This window comes from Cavia porcellus, unplaced genomic scaffold (genome assembly GCF_034190915.1).
Source record: "Cavia porcellus strain 051 isolate PalLab524CR breed Dunkin Hartley unplaced genomic scaffold, mCavPor4.1 scaffold_14, whole genome shotgun sequence".
NCBI classification, from domain to species: Eukaryota; Metazoa; Chordata; class Mammalia; order Rodentia; family Caviidae; genus Cavia; species Cavia porcellus.
The window spans coordinates 74,234,750-74,256,535 of record NW_026947497.1 but is presented as its reverse complement, the minus strand read 5'-3'; the positions used below and the strand labels follow the sequence as shown (position 1 = coordinate 74,256,535).

The 21,786-nt window shown below is 41.6% G+C and overlaps 1 protein-coding gene across 4 annotated transcripts in view; it reads right to left on the bottom strand.

Moving 5' to 3' along the window:
* Positions 1–9,120: 9,120 nt before the first annotated feature.
* The window catches only part of Opa1 (OPA1 mitochondrial dynamin like GTPase), a 74,504-nt gene continuing 61,838 nt past the window's right edge, over positions 9,121–21,786 (bottom strand). For all 4 annotated transcript variants that reach the window (XM_005006878.4, XM_063261245.1, XM_063261244.1 and 1 more), the window contains 2 exons: positions 13,598–13,672; positions 9,121–12,049 (listed from right to left, as the gene is read on the bottom strand). In XM_005006878.4, the coding sequence (XP_005006935.1) occupies positions 13,608–13,672 (65 nt within the window). In that variant the 3' untranslated portion in view covers positions 9,121–12,049; positions 13,598–13,607. The remainder of the gene's footprint in view (positions 12,050–13,597; positions 13,673–21,786) is intronic.

Below are 21,786 nucleotides of genomic sequence, written 5' to 3'. Positions count from 1 at the left end.
GCATGTGGACTTCGGAAAGTCACATGGCTGCGGTCCAGAGGGCGGGCTGGAGGGAAGAGGAGGAGCAAAGTGGTCGGAAGTCTCTGCAGGAGCTCGTGGCCAGGGCCAGCGTGGCAGGGGCAAGATGCCTGAGAGGTGCATGGGGTCTGATGAACAGGTTGAACAAAAAGGCAAACGGCGCTGCTGTTCGGTGTGGTGGTATGTTGTGGAAAATGACTGAGAGTAGTGTCGGGTCACCTGGAGCATTGCAAGGGATAATGTCCACGGGCATTGGGAGTCATCGGTGATGAAATGACAGAGAGTGGATGAAGACTAGGGAGGGCAGGCCAGGCCACCACCCTGGAGAGTTCTTACACTGGACAGTAGGAATCGGGAATTAACCATCAAGTTTAGAAGAACTGGCAAAAGAGACTTCAAACAAACCACCAACAAAAGCAGAAGTGTGCTGGGATGGAAGCCAGGAGACACCAAATGTTCCGAAGCACGAGTGGTCAGCAGAGAGGCGGCCTGGACAGCGTCCAGAGGATATCGTGACCAGAGGCTACTGGGGCCTCAGGGACAGCAGTGCTAGTGGGGTGGTACGGATGATCTGAACAGAGGGCCAACACCCGCTAGACGACCTTCACACACTTTCATGTGAGGGACACATGGTACATCTTGGTCCCAGCTGAGGAGTCCGAATGTAACTTTCACGGCAAGGGCAGCACCTCGAATGTTTTAAACAAAAGTTGTGTTTATTTCTCTTTTTTGTGGTACTGGGACAGAACCCAGGGCCTTTACACTGAGCTGCATCTCTAGCTCTTTTATTATTTTTATTTTGAGATATAGTCTTGCTAAAAATTGCTAAGTTGCCCAGGCTGGACTTGAACTTTTGATCATCCTGTCTCCCCGAGTGCTGAGATTACAGGCGTGCACCACCACACCCAGCTAAGAACGAAGGCTCTATTTTAAACAAATTGCCACCTTGTAGTATGAGGTGTAGGCACGGGATCAGATCCCACACAGTAAAAGCTATGATTTTCAAATTGTTTTTGGTACCCGGGATTGAACTCGTGACTTTGCACTTGCTAGGCAGGCGCTTGAGGATTTTCAAATTTTTAATGTTAAAATTAATGAGTATTTCTTTTTTTTTTGTCTTTTTCCTTTTTATCGGTACCGGGGATCCAACTCACGACTGCCTGCTTGCAAGACAGGCGCTTATGCCGCTGAGCTAAATCCCCAGCCCCCAATTAATGAGTATTTCAAGAATATATGTTGATTGTGTATACTGATTGTATTATAAAATAAAATTTAAAATATTTACTCATTAATTTATTGAAAAACAATAATTACATGTTAACATACTTTATACTTATGGAGAACAAAAGAAGTGGTAATGGCAGCCCTGATTTGTCACTGTGGCAGCTCTTTGGTGTCTGATCAACAGCAACTAGATTCACCTGCCTTGGTCTTCACTCATGGTTCTTTTGGCTTGAGTTTGTGAAGAAAACTGGACTTCACCTTGGTAAGCAGCGAGAGAAGAGGTAGACTTCATAGCCTTTCAAAGGAGTCTTCTTTAACCACTGACAGAAAGTGAGTTGTGACGTGGGATGTGAGGCCGTATCAGTGAACTTCTCATTTTCTGACTTCACATCCATCAGAACTTTGTAGAGATCATCGCTCACATCTCATTCACCGTTTGGAAAGGATCGTTTCCCCAGGTCATGCAGATTTTCCAGTTGCTGACCAATCTCACTCTACAATATCAGAAAATTGTACTCACTTCTGGCACCATCTCTGCTCAGAAATAGCTGAGTAGGTGCAACCTCATGGTGACAGGCGAGTTTTTCAAAATCCTCACTTTTGCACATATATTTATCTACTGCTGGCAACAAATATAAGAGGGTGACTTCCTGACAGTGGCAGCATGCTGGGCTTATTTATTAAGACTAGGTCTAAAAAAAGAAGAAGAATAGGTCTGACATATGACCATCATCAAGGACTGGAAGTCACTTTTTTAAGGCAAATGACATTTTGCAATAAAATTGCAAAAAATAATAATAATAGAAGTATTGATCACAAATGAAACAATTGTTCAAATCTTGCCTTCAAGATCACTGTTATACTTTGGGTGCCAAGTTTTGTGTGTGAACCTTCCACTGTCACACAGCCTTTTCATTTTGTTAAATTACTAGCAACGCAGAGAAGGTGACAGGCAGTCTCTTAGCACAGCTTGGTGCCACTCATGCTGAGACTCCAGCCAGTGAGCGCCACTACAGCGACAAAGGTGAGTAAAACCTTGTGAGCCCCTGAACAGATCTTGGGGACCCCTGGGAGTCTACAAGCACCCTTTGTCCTCCACTGGTGCAGAGGAAGAGTTGGCACTGAACAAGGAAGTTGGAATGGGAAGGCTTGCGAGGGCCCAAAACCAACAACAGGAAGGCAGCAAGTGTCTTGTGAAAACGTTCGTACCTGAGTGCAGCTCTGAACTAAGGGAAGGAGAAACGCATCCGGGCTTCAGTTAGGACCGGGAGACATTTAGTGCGCAACCACGCTGTTTGATGAAATGCTCGAGAAACTAAAAACAACTGAATTTGGTTCATTAAAATGACTAGATGTCTACCTCACTGATGTATTTTAGAGATTAAATAATAGCTCTGAAATCTATAAGCCAATTAAGGGAATACTATTTACTATAAAAGGCAATTTCACATAAAAACAGAATCAAGGCTTTAATAAATGTCAGCATTTGAAGGCCCTTTAGGAAAGCAGTCAAATGGTTTGGTTTGAATGGAGAAGTAAAGTTACAGGTTTTTGTTTTTTGAGACAGAGTACCACTGTGTACTCCAGGCTGACTTTGAACTCATGCTATGGTAGACCAGGCTGTCCTCAAACTTGCTGTGATCCTCCTGCCTCAGCTTCCCAAGAAGCTGGGATTGCAGGAATACAGCACAACACCCAGAAAGACAGGTTTTAACTAAATGATCATGTTTTCACTTTATTTATTTATTTTTATTTATTTATTTATTTATTTATTTATTTATTTGTCTTTTTCTTTTTTATCGGTACCAGGGATCGAACTCAGGACTGCCTGCTTGCAAAGCAGGCGCTTATGCCACTGAGCTAAATCCCCAGCCCCCAAGTTTTCACTTTAGATCCTGGTTCTGTCTGGTGTACGATGACCTCGATGACCATGACAGATGAAAGTGAAGGCCTATGGCGGTGCTGGAGGGGGGCTTCTGGGCCACCCCACCTCTGCAGACCGCATTGGGAAGACACCAGAGCTAGTAAGATTAACCACTGTCGAAATGGGATCCAGGTGCCTTGCAGAACTTTGAAAGGCCTGATGTTTGGAATGAAAAGCTTTTATAAAAGCCTGTGCATCTCTTTCCTTCAGATGCTAGAAGTAGCACACATAGGCCTCCCTCTTTCAATGGATACAAACTCCACAACTGTTTCATGGCATGAGAAGGAATGGGGCATCGCTGACCGGGTTAGGGCAGGGAGCAATTACTGCACCTGCAGCCCATTCTGCACCGGCTCTGTTTTAGGCTCTGCAGGCCTATTTACGTGGACCTTGTTAGCTGACCAGCTGTGGGACTCCAGGTAACCTCTCCAGCAAGAGTTAACCCATGGGAAAAAGGATGAGAAGGCCTCCCTGGGAAGTTCTGCGTTGCAAAAGAAGAAGCCGACAAGGAAGTCCTAAGCAGGAGTAAGGGTTTGGATTTAAGGTGTTTCATAAATGAGAATTTTCTCCCAGGCCAGCCTCGAGATGAAGAAGGCTGCATGTCCAAGAATGGCAAAGGCATGATATTTTGAGAAGGCTTTTGTGGTACCATCGCCAAATCCCACTGAGGCCAGAGAGGAACCGAAGTCAGGTTTCAAGTAGTGGGGGTTGTAGATGCTCTTGTTTGATTGACATGAGTGTTTCGGTTTTAGAAATCAGAATTATAAACAATAGGTAGGTTTCATATGAATTTCCAGATCCCCAACTTTTACAAACATGCCTGGCTTGTGGAGCCCCTGAGTTGTGGCTCTGGATTTCAATCTTCATGGGACAGAACAGAACTTGCCCAGGAACCGGAAGCCAGAGTTGCTAGCAAAAATACCATTCGCACAAACTGCTTCTCTTCTCTGTTTGCAGAATAAAAGCTATTGCTGTTCCAAGGCTGTAGTTCATTTTTGGGGGGTTAAAAAACAAAAATACAAAGTTAAAAAAAGTGGCATTACTCTCCAGGCCACACAGTATTTTGTTCATAGAATTACCCAGGTAAAAGGAAGCTTTCAGAACAGATAAATCAGTGATTGCACAAAAGATGATGCACAGGCTTGTGTACAAAAGCCACGATGCTTCAGAAAGAGGAAAATGTTTTTAAAGCCATCGAAAAGTCCACGCCTAAATCCCTGAGAAGGCCTGAGCTTCCCACTGGCAGATGCGTAGGACGCAGACGTGCTGCGAACCCATCTGGCCCCAAATACCCCCATTCCCAGTCCTCATCTTGCAGTTCTGGGGAGGGTGCGCATGCCACGCCTCATCGGTGGAGGCTTTCTGCTTGGCTGGCTTCAGACAAAGTTACCATTAACTCCCCAACCTGCGAGAAAACGGTTTGACACAAAGGGGTCCAAAATGTCCTCCTCTCCCCCTACAAGCCTGCAAACAAATGGTACAGGGATGAGGTCAGAAAGGAATTCCCCGCCTACCGGGCTGCTGAATGCATTTACCTACCTCAGCGCGCATTCACAGAAAGGGGTGGGATGGGGAACAAGAGATGCTTAGAGGCCAAGGGGAGTTTGGGGGTCGAGCGCTACATTACAGGATTTGACAGGCCTTTGCCAGCCTTCAGCTTCTTTGTGTCTGTCACATAATAGAGCAGCGCAAACTGAGCAGCGCGCGATCTGCGGTGACGCCCTTGGGCAGAGCATGCTCTTTGCAAATGCTAATAGTATTGTAGCATCCTGTCACCCAGGAACACAAAAAAAAAGGGTGTTGATTTTCACATGAACCAGAACAGGCCCATTGTACACAGGTTTGTGACCGACTTGTAGTATCTGCACATCAAAAAAGCCCAGCCAATCACAGGGTCCACAGCTGGCGAACTGCACCGAAGGGGGGCGCCCGACGGGGAGACGGCCGGATCCCGGGCCCTGGCTTCAGACAGACAGCAGCGAGGTTCCACTCGGGGATCTCGATTCGTGGGGACCACGGTAATTAGTATCATCAGCAAGGACGTGGCGATGAGGTGTTCAGGCGGAAGGATGCCCATGAGAAGGGTGTGCCCAGCAGCGTGATTAGCATCATCAGATCCGGACCATTTGGGTCCTGATTGGCTAGAGACCCTGGCAAAGTCTCCAGGGGAGACACTTGCGCGCGTGTGAGATTTCTGGAATTTTATAAATTTGGTTGAAACGGTAAAGACTTCTGCCAACACCTTGAAAAGCATTAAGATTTATTAGAAACAGTCAAAGGGAATCATTTGGGAAAATAGGGTGTGGAATCAAGGTTTAAAAGCTCAAGAGAAAAGGAACTGTATCTTTACAGGTTGACTCAGAAAGAGCAGAGGACCTGTGCGGGTTGGACGGGAACATGAGCCGGTTGGGAGAAACTGCAAAGCCGCTGGGTCACTCCTGGCACGCAGGGCCCGGGGGACACACACAGGGCGTCCTGAACCCCACGTCCTCACGGGGGCCACGATCTCTGCTGCGACTTCCTCATGTTTGCCCTGTGAGAGCAGCCTCGGATTGTGAGAGAAATCATTCAGGAAATCAGAGAGCTCATGCTGTGTGTCTTAGGTGCTTCATTCGCCCTCGTGTGCTCCCAGTATTAAAAATATGTTTGGTTTCCTTAAATATTTTGGGGGTACTATTTTGAAGAACGCATAGGTTAGCAGAGAGACCTGCTTTCAGATTCTGAGTTTACTACTCTCTAGAATGATCTCCTGAGCTACTTAAAGCTGTTCTGAGCCTACCTGATTTCCACACCTAGAATGTGGAAATAATTCCTGTGATAGAGCATGACAAACACAAGATATTCTGATTTAAGTTCTCCTTTAAATAAAAGTTTTAAGCAGGGCATGGTGGGCACACGCCTGTGATCCCAGCAGTAGGGAGGCTGAGGCAGAAGAAGCACTACAAGTTTGAGGCCAGCCTGGGCTACATAGTGAGAGCCTATCTCCAAAAACCAAAAAGAAAGAAAAGAAAAGTAAGTTTCATAGAACCCATCTTTTGGCAGGACATAAACTGACTATAAAGAAGTGTCAGGGGAGCTTCTTGGTGGGTCCTCAAGTGGAAACAGCAGCACCTGAGCCCAGCTGAGAGCTTTACAATTGGCCCGGGGGGGGGGGGGGAGATGCCCTTCTCTTCTTGGAGCAAGAGCTGCTAGCCTAGGCAGGTCCCTCCGCTGTCAGTGCTGCTCGCGGCCACAGGAAGGCAGGTTCATGGCCGTTACTGGGCAAGTGCTGAGTATGATACCTGCTTTTTATCACACAGAAATTGTATAAAAACGATGTATGTTTAGCATGCAAGGGGATTGGCTGTTGACCAGCAGGTGCATCCTGGCAAATGTGAGCACTCTGAACATTTAATTCCAAATACATTTTCTTATTTGGACAAATATATTTCTTAAAGGAGAAACAGGAAGCACCACACTTTGCTAATGCAAAGGACTGTGGGACTGCTTCTGGGTGAGAGCTCTGCAAGAGAGGCTCACAGCAAATGGGAAGAGAGGAAGTGAGCAGGAAAAGGGAGAGGCTCATTGCTTCAGCTGAGAGGTGGACAACATGAAGCAAAGGACCTGGCCAGGGCCTCGAGTCCTCATGGTCAGGAGGAAGCACACGCAGCTGAGAACCCTGTTGGCACGGGTTACCTGGCACCCTGAAACTGACGAACCTATGGGTTGACAGGTTTCTGCAGAAGGCACTCTGTGTCCTCTCCACAGAGATGCACCATAAAGGATTTGCAACACTGGATTGAGAGGCAGGCAAGGAGTCCAGGTAGAGCAGCTCTCATCATCTGACCTGGTTCTCAGGTAAACCAACAAAGCGAGAAGGTGGAGCTCGCCTGTTCCCTATAAAACTTCCCGCCAACATTAGAGGTCTTGGGAAAAGATGCTGGTATGTGCTAGGCTCTGTGCACTGGAATAGTAGGTGATGCTCGGACTCCTATGCTGCTGCTCTGTGACAGCAGCAGGTGGCCCCTGGGCCTTGACTGTGGAGACCGGGCTTGGGAGGCCTGGGCAGGAGGAGCAGGGCGGAGATGGGGCTTTCAGGGGTGACTCTCAGCTCACTTGTTTCAAGTTGTTGAATATCCCCAAATACTTGCATAGGAACCAGCTGACACCTGGGTTAATGAACTAAACCAACACCAGCTGCAACAATGACGTCTACCACAAAGAACAACTTTGATTTAAAACCGTTTAGAAGCAGTAGTTACAGGACTCACCTAATGCAAACGTGTACAAAAGTGGGGGATGCAGAGAGGGGTGAGGGGAGGGAAACAGGGGTGAAGACGTGCTGCTTACAAGCACTGGCTCCACAGGGAGAACAGCATCACACACTGCAAAGAACATTACGTACTAATAAGATGATCTGAAAAAGCAGGCAGCACTTACCCCGCCATGGACTGGATCCCGAATAACCCTTTCCATGGGCTCTACAGGCCGTGGACGCCGCTCACCTGGTACCTCGCAGACAGCACAACATACTGTCAGCCTCCAAGCTGGGAAGGCAGCCCTGGTGTTGGGGTGCAGCTCTAACCTGAAGATTTACAGTGTGGGTGCTTCTTACGCTTAGTTTTATAAACTGTCTTCTTGAACTAAAGATCACCTGCAATTTAACCTTTCTTGATACAGTGTGACTTTTTAATCTTTGCAAACAATGTTTTGCAGTACTCATCTTCTCTCCTAAGTACTCCGGGTTTATCAGCTTAGTAATCACCATCTGGGGTTATGCTTATTTTGTCTTTTTGAGACTGGTCTTGCTATGCAGTTCAGGCTGTCCTTGAGCTCACTTTGTAGTCTAGGCTGGTCTCAAACTTGCATGATCCTCCTGCCTCAGCCTTCCGAGTGCTGGGATTACAGGCATGCGCCACCATGCCTGGCTTCATGGTTATTTTATTTAATTATTTATTATCGGTACCGGGGATCGAACTCACGACCACCTGCTTGCAAGACAGGTGCTTATGACACTGAGCTAAATCCCCAGCCCCCAAGTATTTTTTTTTTTTTTTTTTTGTCTTTTTCTTTTTTATCGGTACCGGGGATCGAACTGACGACTGCCTGCTTGTAAGCCAGGCACTTATGCCGCTGAGCTAAATCCCCAGCCCCCTTCATGGTTATTTTAAACTAGGATGAAGCCATCTGTATCATCTACAGCACAGGACAGACTGACTGACACTCCAACTGCACATGGTAAAGCAACTGCTAAGTCTTCAGAACTTTTTCTTAAAACTACCTTTTAACTTGAGCCACAGAGATGATGAAAATTAATTTAAATACAATTACTGCCTATGATTCTCCTAAAGGAATTTGTAAAAAAATTTCCTGACACTTATTGACCAAAGATATGTGTCACTTACAGATGTAATCGTGACTTTGGAATCTTCCCGGGTTTGACTTTAGCCAAGTAAGGAACCTGTACTCTGCCTGACTTTACACATCCAATGATCAAGAAATTAGCATCACACATGAGCAAAGTGCTGGTGGGAATAAAAAATAAAAAATGAGCAACGGAGTTTTTACTGAGGCGCTGGGGGACTTGGCCATCTTCACAGCTCCACCTGGGTCTGACCCGGCTGGCACTTTTCAGCGAGCCTCAAGCGTAAGAGTAACAGAACAAATCAGCATCATTCAGGAAGGTGATGGCCGTAGCAGCAAGCACAATCAGAGGAGAGGCTATGTGTGCTTCACCAAGAAAAATATCACAATGCTCTGCTAAGTATTGTGGAGAGACGAAGCATGCAGCGAACACGGTTACACCTGTGCAGTGCATGGCAGGGGAACTGAAGCACCGCAAGAGCCACAGTAAACGTCTGCCACCTCACGGATTTGGTTATCTGGGGGGCTCAAAGGATCCCACACGGGTTTTCTCTCTCTGCCTCATAAAACAGGGAAAACTTTAAAAGATGCTCTCCAATGATGAGTTATAATGTGATTTAAGTATCTTTTAATTACTCAGCCACACAAAGGAACTTAGAACAAGCACAGGCAAAATATAAGTTCTGTAATATCTACATGTCATGTGAGGTCTTAGAAATACAAAGTTGATCCACAGTGTACGAGCAAACACAAGATAAGTTCTGAATGTTTACAAAATACATAATCATGATCATTCAAAAAAGTCAGCATATTTTCAAGCACATTTCCACACTGCTAAAGTAGGAAGGTATAAGATATGCCAGCTTGGGTAACTGAAATAAAAGCCACTGTTAGATCACATTTACTGGAAGGAGAAAATATCATGTTTCTCTTCTCAGATAAATATACCTAAAATAAATAAATACAAAACGATTAGCTAGTTAAGGAATTAGTCTTTTAAACCTGCACTCTGAGTCTTGTATGTGAAATCCCCAAGTTAGACAGCGAGGAAGCCCGCTCTGGCAATGTCACCCGCTCATTTTTACAGTGTTTCTTTGCCTTTGGTCACTAAATTTCTGAGAAGGAGCCCATGGGGGAAAGAGCCTGGGAAAGAGGAGAGGAAATTTGGGTACCAGCAAGGTGGGGCGCTCTGCCACGCTGCAGCTCCGCCAGCCCCACTGAAGCGGCAGGAGCTGCCCGGTGCCAGGCTCGCTTTCATAATCTTCACCTGTCCACTTGGCAGAGCAGCGATTTAAAATTAATCAGTCTTTCTCACAGCGCTTTCGCCACTCCATACGCTGGAAATTCTGTCATGAAAAAACAAATGATTCCTTGTCCAGTTAGCCTCTAACTTCTGTAGACTGAATGCATGAAAACACACGGATTCACTGTTGGGAATGAATTTTATTTTTTCTTCCTGCAACATCTGCATTTAATAACTACCTATCTTTCAAGGGGGAAAAACATGCTTAATATGAGATCAGCTAAAAAAAATCCACACAAGAAGCGATATTACTGAGGCCAGTGGGGAGAATGTCAGGGGTCATGTGAGATTCTTAATGTACTTTTACCACCTATTTAAACATTTCAGTCACAATATGGCTCTCCTTTCTGGAGAGCTTCCGGGACATGATAAGATTACTGCCCAGAATCAGGTTTTTGCTTGGGAGAAATGTGTAGAAATACAGCAGATGGCATTTTCTCTAACTGTAGTTCACAGAAAAAAATACGGCCCTATTCTTCCTGCTTTAGAAACAGATGTGTGGCTGACATGAGTGTCTTGCAATTGAAAATCGTCACTGCTGCCACATGAAGTCTGAGGTCTGCCTGCTTCCGGGCGGGGTCGCGGGGCCCGAGGGTGCAGCAGGGCAGCTTCGCTCTTCTGCTCACACCGAGAACTAAAGAAACACAAAAGGCTCCCACGACTGCTCATCTACCAAGAACACACCCTCTGTTACTAGCTACTGAGTTCAGAGTTTCCAAAAAACCAGTATTTTGTGACATTCTCCAGTCTTGCATATTAAGTGTCAGATCTTCATAAAGAAGAGCTTGCTGACGTTAAAAACAAAACAAAAAAAGGATAGCAAGGGAATTGTTACCAAAAAAAAAAAAAACTAACCCAAAGAAACTATAACATGTAATACCTTGTAAAATAAAAAGTCACACGATGACAACAGAAAGGCTTAAAAAAAAGGTAGGAGATGAGAAAGATAGTTTAAGTAAAATATAACATATTTCTTTGTTTTAAAATTCTTTGGCCAATTAAAAAAATCATATACTGTAAAACAAAAGAAAATGTGTGGAGGATATCACTGCAACTGAACTGCAATGAATTCAACTTTCCATTTCCAGCTGAGAGGGGACGCTCAGGAGGCCTAACTGCTGACAGGACTTCTGTGTGCAGTGCGTACCGGGGTTAGGGATGCAGCCCGGCGGTACAGTGCTTGCCCAGGGTGCGCGGCCCTGGGTTGGACTCCTAGTACACAAGAAGAAAGAAATGAACTAAAATGGTCACACAAAATAAAGCACTTTCCTTATGCGTGCTTCCAACATTCAGACACAATTCTAACTGCGATTACTCCACTGACACCCTTCACTTACTCACCCTGTGTCATAACCCAGTGGCTCTGGGAAAACAGAAAGCCTCACAGCAAACAGCCAACTTAAGAATATAACATCTAAAATGAGTTTTTTCACTGGATACAGAGATAGAAAATAGCAAGAGGAGGGCAGCTGGCTTCTAGGGCAAATTTCGAAGCTAGCAATGAAAGGCGTAAGTTTTTGAAATGAAAATACACTGAACTGTTGTCATTCAAACCAACCTGTCTGGAGGGTTCTTTTGCTAGTGAGTTTTTATTTTTTTTCTCACAAGGTAAATATACACGGACTTTCACTTTCATGGTCAAATGGTTCCTTGCATACAGACATTACAGATACAGATGGCAATTTAGTAAGCTACCATCATTTTATATACAACTGATAACTCTTTTTTTGTCTTTTTCCTTTTTTTTTATCGGTACCAGGGATCGAACTCATGACTGCCTGCTTGCAAGGCAGGTACTTGCGCCGCTGAGCTAAACCTCCAGCCCCACAACTGATAACTCTTAACAATTGCTGCAAATTGTACTTCAAATCAACTAGCATTACATTTCTGGAAAAGAAACTGAGGTGAGTAATACCTGCTAATGAATTATTCTAGCGCCACTACAAAAGACAACAAGCAGACAGCCGGGTTCTTATTTTCAAGGGCCATACCGACAGCCACACCAGTTACGCTACCCCAAGTTGTCCTGTCAGTACAAATGGGACGGTAACGCATCTCCACTGTTCTTCCATTCAAAAGGCAGCTGCTGGTCAGCGCGCCTGTACCACACATCAGATACTTTAGCCCGTGACTTTATTGTATGTTTAGAAAGGTGGAACAGCAGAAGAGGCAGGACAAAAGACTGAAGTTTTCTTTCTTCAGAGGTATGCAGAGGTGATTATATTATCTGTAGCAATCTGTAAAGAGAAACCTATTTGATAAATTTGGATCTAGGAAGACAAATGTGAAATTTCTAGAAAAACTTACTACTTCATGATCATAAAAAATTGAACTTTACTGCCTAAGTTTGGTAGTGTTACTAAAATTATTTGGAATATCTCCTACCATAAAATATTAGCATGATTTTATCAAACATGATATGACAATAAAAATATACTGAAATTAACTTCTTACACAATGACTTTAGAATAAATTAAAAATTGGTACTGAAGAATCTGTATGACCATGCTGAATGGAAACATCCTCAGCAAATGCTAGAATTACAATTACTGAAAACTAATTTTTTAAAAAGCAACACTATCACTCTGAGAAATCCAATGTATGCTAAAATTATTGAGAACTATTCCTTCAGATGCTTGGTAACTTATAAAATGGTTGGAATGAATCAAGACTATCATTCAGCCACATTTGTTCTTTTAAATGGACCTGCAGAGTGCAAAACAGATCATCTGTCCACGTCACAGATATCTCCTAAGTTCACAAGGCCATAAATCACCAGGGCTGAGCGGGCCTTGGAGCTGAGCAGTCAGGCAGTGAGGAAATCAGTATGGACTCCCTTGGCCAGGGCTCTCCATGCAGACACAGTACCACCAGCTGCCTACAGGACTGGGCCAGGCTGTTCTGGGGACAGACACTCTGATAGCAACCAGCCACAAGTGGGCAGCTGTGGCACCTCTGCTGACCAAGTTAGAGCACAGAACTGTTACGAGAAATGCTGGGTGGCTTTGGATGTCCTCATACTAAATAAAACCCCCAGCAATGCAGCTGTGGCTTCCATGGCTTTCAGGAAATCCCTCCTCAAAGCTACATCTAAACAAAAATATTATGTGAACTCTGATGCGACAGACACAGTGACAAAATATTTTAAGTAAATAATAGTGGCTTAATCACCACATTCTTTTCTAGACTTCTTCAACAGAGGCAAATGATTTACTGATTATAATTTTTCAGTGATAATTAACAATTCTGCTACCAAATCCTTAAATATGTACTTTTCTAGGAACATTCCTACAATGCCTGATTACAGAATCAGACAGAAGCCAACGTATTCAGAAAAGCATCAAATTCAAAGTGATATAAGTGACTTTATACAGGAAAAGGCCTTATTTAGATATTTTTATAAACAAAAGGCTAAGTCTAAGAATTAAACTTTTTAGTTAAACTAGATAAATAACAAGCTTTTAATGTTGACTAACATATGCATAATTATTTATTATGCACATTAGGAATAAAATACTGACAACTATAGTTCAGTTCTTTACATATAGGAAACTGAGCACCTGCATATTATAAAATACCTTAGCCCTCTATTCACCTTTGTCCAGTCCAAATGGTTTAGTTCAGCCAGAAGGTAACCAAGTTACTCAAAGGAATGTTATACGCCAGTTCAGAGGTTCACACCACTAAAATCATAAGGAACAAACTGGCAAGAGTAAACCATTAGGAAGCCTTACTATATGAATTTTGTACTTAGCAACCAACATAGTAGCAGAAGTTTTACTCACTTAATACAATTTATTTCTCTTGGTGAAGAGCTTCAATGAACGCATCAAGTTTTTCTTGAATTTCTCTAACTTTTTCTATTAAGAAAGAAAACAAAATAAATTATTTAAAGAAAAATTAGTTTCTCAAAAGCATCTCAAATTATAGAAGATAATTTACTAAACGCTCTGGTATATTTCTCAAACTTTTTCAAAGAAAGAGAAGGATTAGAGTCTGAGTAACTTTAGATCCAAATAATATCCAGATACTTTGGTGTAGCGGTGCTTAGCTGTTTTTTGGAAGCAAAGAAGAGAGGTGTGTGAGTCTCATTTGGGACACTAAGAAAACCTGTGGGCTCTTACACAGAAAAATGTACAAAAACATACATGTATAATTATGGGTATGATTTTAATAAATTCTCTGACTCTCTAAAGTCTTGTTAAGTTTCATAATTAGCAATGTCTGAAATAGGAAAATAAAACAATTTTTAAAAATAAAAAAAAAAAACAAGCAGGTATTTAACTGGCCTAAGAATGAAAAATGATTGTTTTAAGTATAAAGTAATAGAAATTACAGAGCAACGATCAACCGATTATGACTAGAATCACTTTTGTTCATATGTCCAAATCATAAAGACAAAACTATGGGAAATATTTACAACAAATAAGGGAACTAATACTTTAAAAATACAATAAAGTACTTATCAGCTGTCAATGAATATAGTTTAAAAATACAACAACTAAAAGTAGGCTTACATTGTTTATTTGCCTTTTTAGTTTTTTAAGTTTAAAGGCTTCCAAGCAGTTTCTAATTTCTCTCTGAAATGTAGATGTCCACCACAGGTGCAAACTGTTGCAGGCACATGTTGATCTCGCCCTAAGAGCAGGGAAGTCATGACTCACACCGCTCCGCTGCTGACTTCCTGGGGCAGAGTTCAGTGTATGCTAACATGACAACACACACACTTCTGTTCTTTCAGCACGGTTTCACGTATCAGTGGGAGCTACCAGCAGAAGTGAGCTGATTCATTCCAAGTCAGATGTCTGGAAGTAAACTGGCAAACTATCTTTTATCCACTGGAAGATCATGTGAGATGCATTTAATATACCACATTTGTACCTTCTGGTATCTTTTTGTTTTTTTTTTACTAACAATGATTCATTGGTGATGAGTGACCAAGGAAAGGAGTGGTTGTCCTTTTTATAATTCTTCTTAGCATTGCAGGAAATCAACAAAGCCTACTGCGGCTGCATACATGGAGCATAGTATTTTTATATTCTTTTTCTAGTAACCTAACACTAGGCTCTAGGTTTCTGGTGTTAGATTAGAACTAATAGAAGGTCTGGGGGGGGGGGGGAGGCTCTGTTAATCAAACTATTTACTAAGAAAATACAATACTAGATATCACAATATAGCAGCATTTTTTCTTTTATGTAACATTAAAGTAGAGAAAACAATCCCAACCCATCTCTTAGAAACTGAGTCAATATTTTTTGCTAGGTTGGTTTCCATTTCTGTAACAGCAGTTAAACCAGTGACATACCTGCTTTCCCCAAACAAGATCACATTCTTAATTTTAAAATTAATTCATCTAGTTGCCTAGAAACAGCTGAACTAATTTTTTTCAATATATGTTTAGAAAGTTTTGCATAAGTGTCGTTCTAACATTAGTGGAAGAATTTTTAAAAAGGATGATGGTAGGAGAAAAAGATCTTTTAAGTTGCTTCATAGAATTTTGGGACAGTCTTTTAAAACTTATCTACCTTGAATGGCACAACTGAGAATCTGAAGAGAGGGTTTTGAGCCTCATAACTCCTCTACACTCTTCATGGAGAAGTCTTTCTGCTGGGGAACGCTGTAGTGTAGGGAGGGAAGATGCAGCTCTGTCTGACACAGGACTTGAGTGCCAGCAGCAGCTCCAGGGCTGGGGGTCCCCTCTTTGCCCCAGCAGTGAACGAGCTCTGTGCTTGACTGACAGACTGTCTGCAGATGCCACACCGGGGGGGGGGGGCACTCCCCAAACATGGCAGAACTATCTCATGTTAATTAGTTCATCTCTCAGGGTTAAAGACCTTAATGGGAACTCTAATTTTTTTTTTTTTTTTTTTTGGTACAGGGGATCGAACTCATGACCTTGTGCTTGCTTGGCAGGTACTTACGCCAATGAGCTAAATCCCTGGCCCAGAGCTATCTGCACTAAACGATGCTCAGAGTCGCTCTGAGGTATGTGTGTAACTCTGCAACATCTATCTAAGTGAAAATCAAAACCATCTAAAACTCAGTGGAAAGCAATTTTTTTCTATATGAAAGTAAAGGGATTACTTAACATGAAAACCAAAGCATAAAAAACTGTCAAATTCCCTTTAAAAGGGTTTACTTTTTTGGTTTTACCATTATGATATGAGGATACAGTACTACCTTGCTTGGAAACCTCCCCAATGGCACAGAAGAACTTAAATTACTAGACGTGACAGGGATTGGAGTGGATGGAGGGCAGGGTTACAAGAAAAAAGAATAATGGCCAGGTGTATTCTTTCAACAATAAAAAAGTTCTGCCTTTGTCATTTTGTCCCTGTCCAATGGACCTGATGGAATGGTATTGGGACACAGGTGATATCCCACCTTTGAGGAACATTTGTTACTTTCTGTCTCATTCAAAATTTTTTTGTCTACTATGTATGGAGTGATTTCAAACTTGATCTTTCACATGGTCCTCACTCGATCCTGTGGGCATCAATGCTAAAGACGAGAGTGTATAGCTTAAAGAATTAGCCCACTTAGCCGGGCATGGTGGCTCACGTCTGTAATCCCAGCACTATGGAGGCTGAGGCAGGAGGTTTGTTATGAGTTTGAGACCAGCCTGGGCTACAAAGTGAGTTCAAGGCTTTGAAATTCACACTTTAGATATCATAAGAGAATCATTAAGGAATTTTGAACCAGGATAAGAGATGGGTGGGTGATGTAATCAAAGTTATAGTTTGGAGTATGTACTCCAGTAGGATGGAAGATAGAATGATGAGCCAGGTATAGTGGTACACACCTATAATCCCAGCACTTGGGAGGCTGAGGCAGGAGGATCATAACAAATTTGAGATCAGCCTGAGCTACAAAGTGAGCTCAAGGCTGGTCTGAACTGCATAGCGAGACCCTGTCTCAAAAACAAAACAAAACAAAACAAAACAAAACAAAGAATTAGCCCACTTGCACTTCTCTGATTCAGAAATGCATCCTAGATGGGTGACCACCTGCTGAATCTAATTGGTGGCAAAGTGAAGAATCTACTTGTTATAAATATTACTTTTATGTGAAAAAAGACATTTTGGTAAAAGTCAAGAACAAGTATAGATTATTATGGCTAATTACAAAGCCTACTCCTTTTCCTATTAAATATTTGAATGAAATATTCATAACTAGAGAATTCCTAAAAGTATTGTGATTTACTTCACAAATTAAAGCAACTCAGGAAGGGATTAGCACACAACTATTTCTGCTACACAGTTCTGCATGCAATGAATAGGGAGTCTACTTTCCATTTACCCGAAGTTTACTTAAAAGATGAGCTATTTCAAACATCAATTCATTGTGCTTCTTGATTGAGTCATGAATATTTCCATAATCCCCAGCTCATAAACCACCAGCTCAGTGAATGAAGTTGCTTCTCCTTTTTTCTTTTCTTCAGATGACTTGACACCCATTCACATTTTGGGTCTCTTTATCTCCACGTGAAATGATACTGCTACTCTCATCTTCTTTTTGAGTTTTCTGATACTTGCTTTAAAACTCTCAAATACAGACTGATCTGTAATTAGGTTTTGAATACACTGTGAATGCAAAAGGCCAAACCCGGGAGAAGGTTCACTTCAGTGGCTAATAAGAGTTTAGAACAGGGACAAAGAGCCACACACAAAACACTACCACAGGCACTGCAATAACCCTTTTACAGCTTTGGATGTTTCTGAAGAAAGCAGGAATGAGCTGCAAACTTCCTAAGGCAGTGTGCTTTAAGCACTCCCAAAGATCCAAATGTACCCCGCGGTAATGCTTTCCTGACAGGCTGCAGGCCACGTTTTCTGACACCTCGTAGCTAAGACTCTAGTGATGGGCATTTCATGCAAGGGCTGAAAGTGAAAGGAAGGCTCCCTGTGCAACCCGTATTGTCCCCGAACAGGTTTCTTTTTATAGGCAATTGCATTATAAAAGTGCCCTTCAGAAGTCTGGCAAGGAATCTAGGGTATGGAGGAACAAGGGGAGGGAGGTGAACCAAAGACCAGATTCAACATCTTAAGATTCAGCACAAGAAAAATACGTGGCCCTTTTATATCTGATGAATTAGAGACATGGTCAAAGCACACAGTTCAGTCTAGCACATTTACCTTCTGTGTCTAGGTCTCTACCCCAAAAGGGACATGACTACCTTTAAACGGACTCAATAAAGAGATAAACACAAATAGTTGATTATTATAGAAGTAGGAGGCTCTAATTCCTATATTCTATAAAACTATTTAAGATGGGCTTAGTATTGTCAAAGCTGGGCTACCGGACTTCTGGAGTCTATAAAGTCTGGCTTATTTCATTATTTTAAAAATCCAAATGAAAATTTCTGTTTGGGACAGAATTATACCCATTCTCCTAATAATTGTTTATTTAGACTGAATAGGAGCTATACCCAGTATCTGTTCTAACTGAAAAGAATGTAAGTGTCTTATAGACAACTATTTCTAAAACATCCATTTTATAGGAACATACAACAACAAAAGGCTTGATGATAATTTAAAAACAGTCTCAGCTATTTTTTGTCATTTCATATAGGGAAGAGCATAAGGTATACTTTACATGATACACTACAGTGTATTTTGCCATTACTTTTAACCTGTGGGGGGACTCACAGACACAGCTTATCTATAGAATGAGGGAACTGATGTAGAATTCAAAGCCTATATTACTTTAAAATTTAGACTGATGCCTGTAATCTCAGCACTCAGGAGGCGGAGGCAGGAGGATCACTCCGAGTTCAAGGCCAGCCTGGGCTAAATAATGAGTTTAAGGTCAGCTTGAACTACAGAGCAAGATTATATCACAAAGAAACAAACAATCAATTCAGAGTCATATGGACCATCCTGATGACACGTTTGTAACTGCATCTTTTTAAACATGTCTCTCTGTTTATTCCTTAGTGCCTATTTATTTGATGTTAACCTCTGGTAAAAAAAAGAAAGAAAGGCAATCACAAAATGTACTACTATTCTCACAGGCCACACGATTCACTTTGGAAAGATCAGTTTTATGATGCTTTCCAAGAATCAATGGAGGACCACCAGGGACTGCTTACACAAATCACGTACTTAGAAAAGACTCATTTCAAACCACCTGCCTAGTACAACAGAGATGCACAAGAATATTCTTTCATTGTTTAGTCATTCATAGTTTTAAGAGAGCTCACTGAACAGAATTTAATTCAAACATTAAAATGATTATTAAAAATACTATTTTATCACCCAAACCAACAAGAATTTCGAGGAAAACTGCCTCATGAAACAGTGAGGTAAATTATTACTATGCTGCTGAATATATAAATAGCTGAAGAGCAGCCTGTAGAAAGTTCAGCTGTTTTAAAACTACATATTTAAAAAAAAAAACTTAATGCAAATATTTTATCTTTTTTTTTCTTTTGAGACAGAGTCTCTCGATGAAGTTCAGGGTGGCCCTGAGCTCACTGTGTAGACCAGGCTGGTCTTGAACTCACAACAATCCTCCTGCCTCGGCCTACTAAGTGCTGGGATTACAGGCATGTGCTACTATGCCTGTGTCTACCATGCTTCTTAGGGCTAGTATGATCAAAACCTCTTCAAACACTTTATGTTTTGAAGTGTATTCTTTAAAAGACTTCAGTCTGAACATGGACTAACTTTCCACTTAGGTGTTTGTACTTGCTAGACCCTTTGATCCTTCTAAGTAGATGTCAACTCTAATTTCAGGAGAGCTAACTATTCATAATGATTATGAATCTGCCTCAATTAACAAGGAATAGTAGTGTCATTCCAGGTACTTGTCAGTGTCAGCTGGTATAAAACCCTGAGCTGTCTGGTCATGATTAAAAGATGTAATATTTATGGCAGGTGGAATGTGAATTCCAAACCAGACTGCCATGCATTTGGACTACATCCTTGGGACTACCTCAGGGTTGCTCACTGCTGGCCTCCACCAAGAGATATGACAATAAAGAGGTCCAAGAAATTCTGGATCACATACAGTCCTCTGATTCAGTGTGTCACTAACTCAGGATCCAGTGCCCTCTTACGAGCACGGATGGAAGACGCTTTTGTCAGGTTTATGAGCCAGGGACACCGTGCTCCCTCTAAGAGAGACACTGCTGTGCTACGGTCTGAGGCCACCAGGACATCAGTGCTACCTTCCTCCACTGGGCACCAGCCAGCGATCTCTGCAGAGTATGCAGAACCTTTAATTAAATGTAGGTTTTGAGAGGCTACCAATCTTACTCCAACTTTTACTTGATTTCATTTGCCCAGGTTTTCAGGTCAGTATTTTTATCTTTCACATATTGATTGTAAGCTGCCTCAAATCCTTTTTGGGTAAGCCATGGAATCAATAATGAAATTAACACACTAGTTTGTAGAAGATATTCCATTAGCCAGCTAATTTACACAATGTACTATTCTATTCTGAAAGTGGTCTTTTTATATGGGGAAGGCTTTTTCTATCTATAATTTAAGGTCATTCTGCAAGGTGAGGGTGGAAACACCAATATTTGTCACATTTAACCTAGGAGTAACTTCTGCATGGTAAAAGATACTTTTACTTATGCTCAATTCTTAGAAAATCCAACATTCTAAGTATTTATAGCATTTATTTTCAGCAACAAAAATAAAATATAAAGTTTTATGGGATTCACGATCATCTTTAAAAAAATATAAAAGATGGATTGTATAAGATTATAATTGTCTATTATGCTTTATTTTGTACATAAAATGTTATACATCAATTCAAATTATAACCCCAAAAGTTTTAAAAGTTTCACCTGCTCATTAGTAATACTTTTTTCTCCAAAAAAGATTAAAATGTGTATTTTAAAAGTAAACATATTTCTTTTGACTCATATGAAAACCTAAATACCAATACATTTTAAAAAATATAATTCAGGGAATAATTTGAGATTTTAAAGTCAGTCAAATATTGTCCCGATCAATTAAATATATGTTTCCCCCTTTCTGACTTAAAAGTGTATTTCCCTCTGAGTTTTGTTGGGAAAATAGTTGAAACATCTTAAAAAAAGGAAAACCACCCAGATAGCCCTTAAAGAGATGGGACATCATTTATCACCTGGACAGACAGATTTATAACAAGAGGGCCCCTTCTGTTCCTTTAAGACTGCAAAACAGATGGGAAGTGAATGGACAGTCGATGGGACAGGAAAACACTTGGGAGGTGCCGCTGTATGCATGTTCCCAGCACAAGAAAGAGGTCAAGATTGTCACTGCATGACTGAGTCCTGGAAAGGGTCTTTCTTCAAGCTGCTACAAAGACAAATGCTGTTCCTCATGCTACTGTCAAACTGCTATAAATATTGGTTTGTCAAAAGACCCTCAGTCACCAAGCTTTAAAAAGCAGGCGCAACAGATGAATGACTCCTGAGAAGGGTTCTTAAACAGTCAGCCTATTAATGTAATTTTAAACATAAAAAAATGTAAAATCAGAACATAATTCCACTTATTAACTGAAGTAAAAATTAATGAAAAAAGTACAGAATTAAGAATTACAGGCTTCAATAGTTACAAATTGAGATGAACAGCAAGATGAAATATCAGTTACATTTCTCAAATAAGATAGTGTACTATGATGAAGCGTTACTGAACTTGTCACTAACCTTGCCCGGCTTTGTCTGGCTGACTTGTAGTTCTGTTACTTATCACAACCCTTTGGGAGCCTTGATGACACGGGCTGAGTATCATTGATCTGAAGTGTTTGTGACCAGAAATGTTTCAGATGTTATAACTTTTGTCTTTTGAACTATCTACCTTATATTTCAGCAGTTAAACATCCCTAGTTTCAAGATCTAAATTCTAAAATATGCCAAAATCCAAAATTCAGAAGAATGCCATGAGAGCAATCAAAAAGTTTCAGATTTGTTAGCTTTTTAGATTTTGGATTAGGAATGTTAACCCTGTATTGGTTCCATAAATCAGAGAAATGAAAA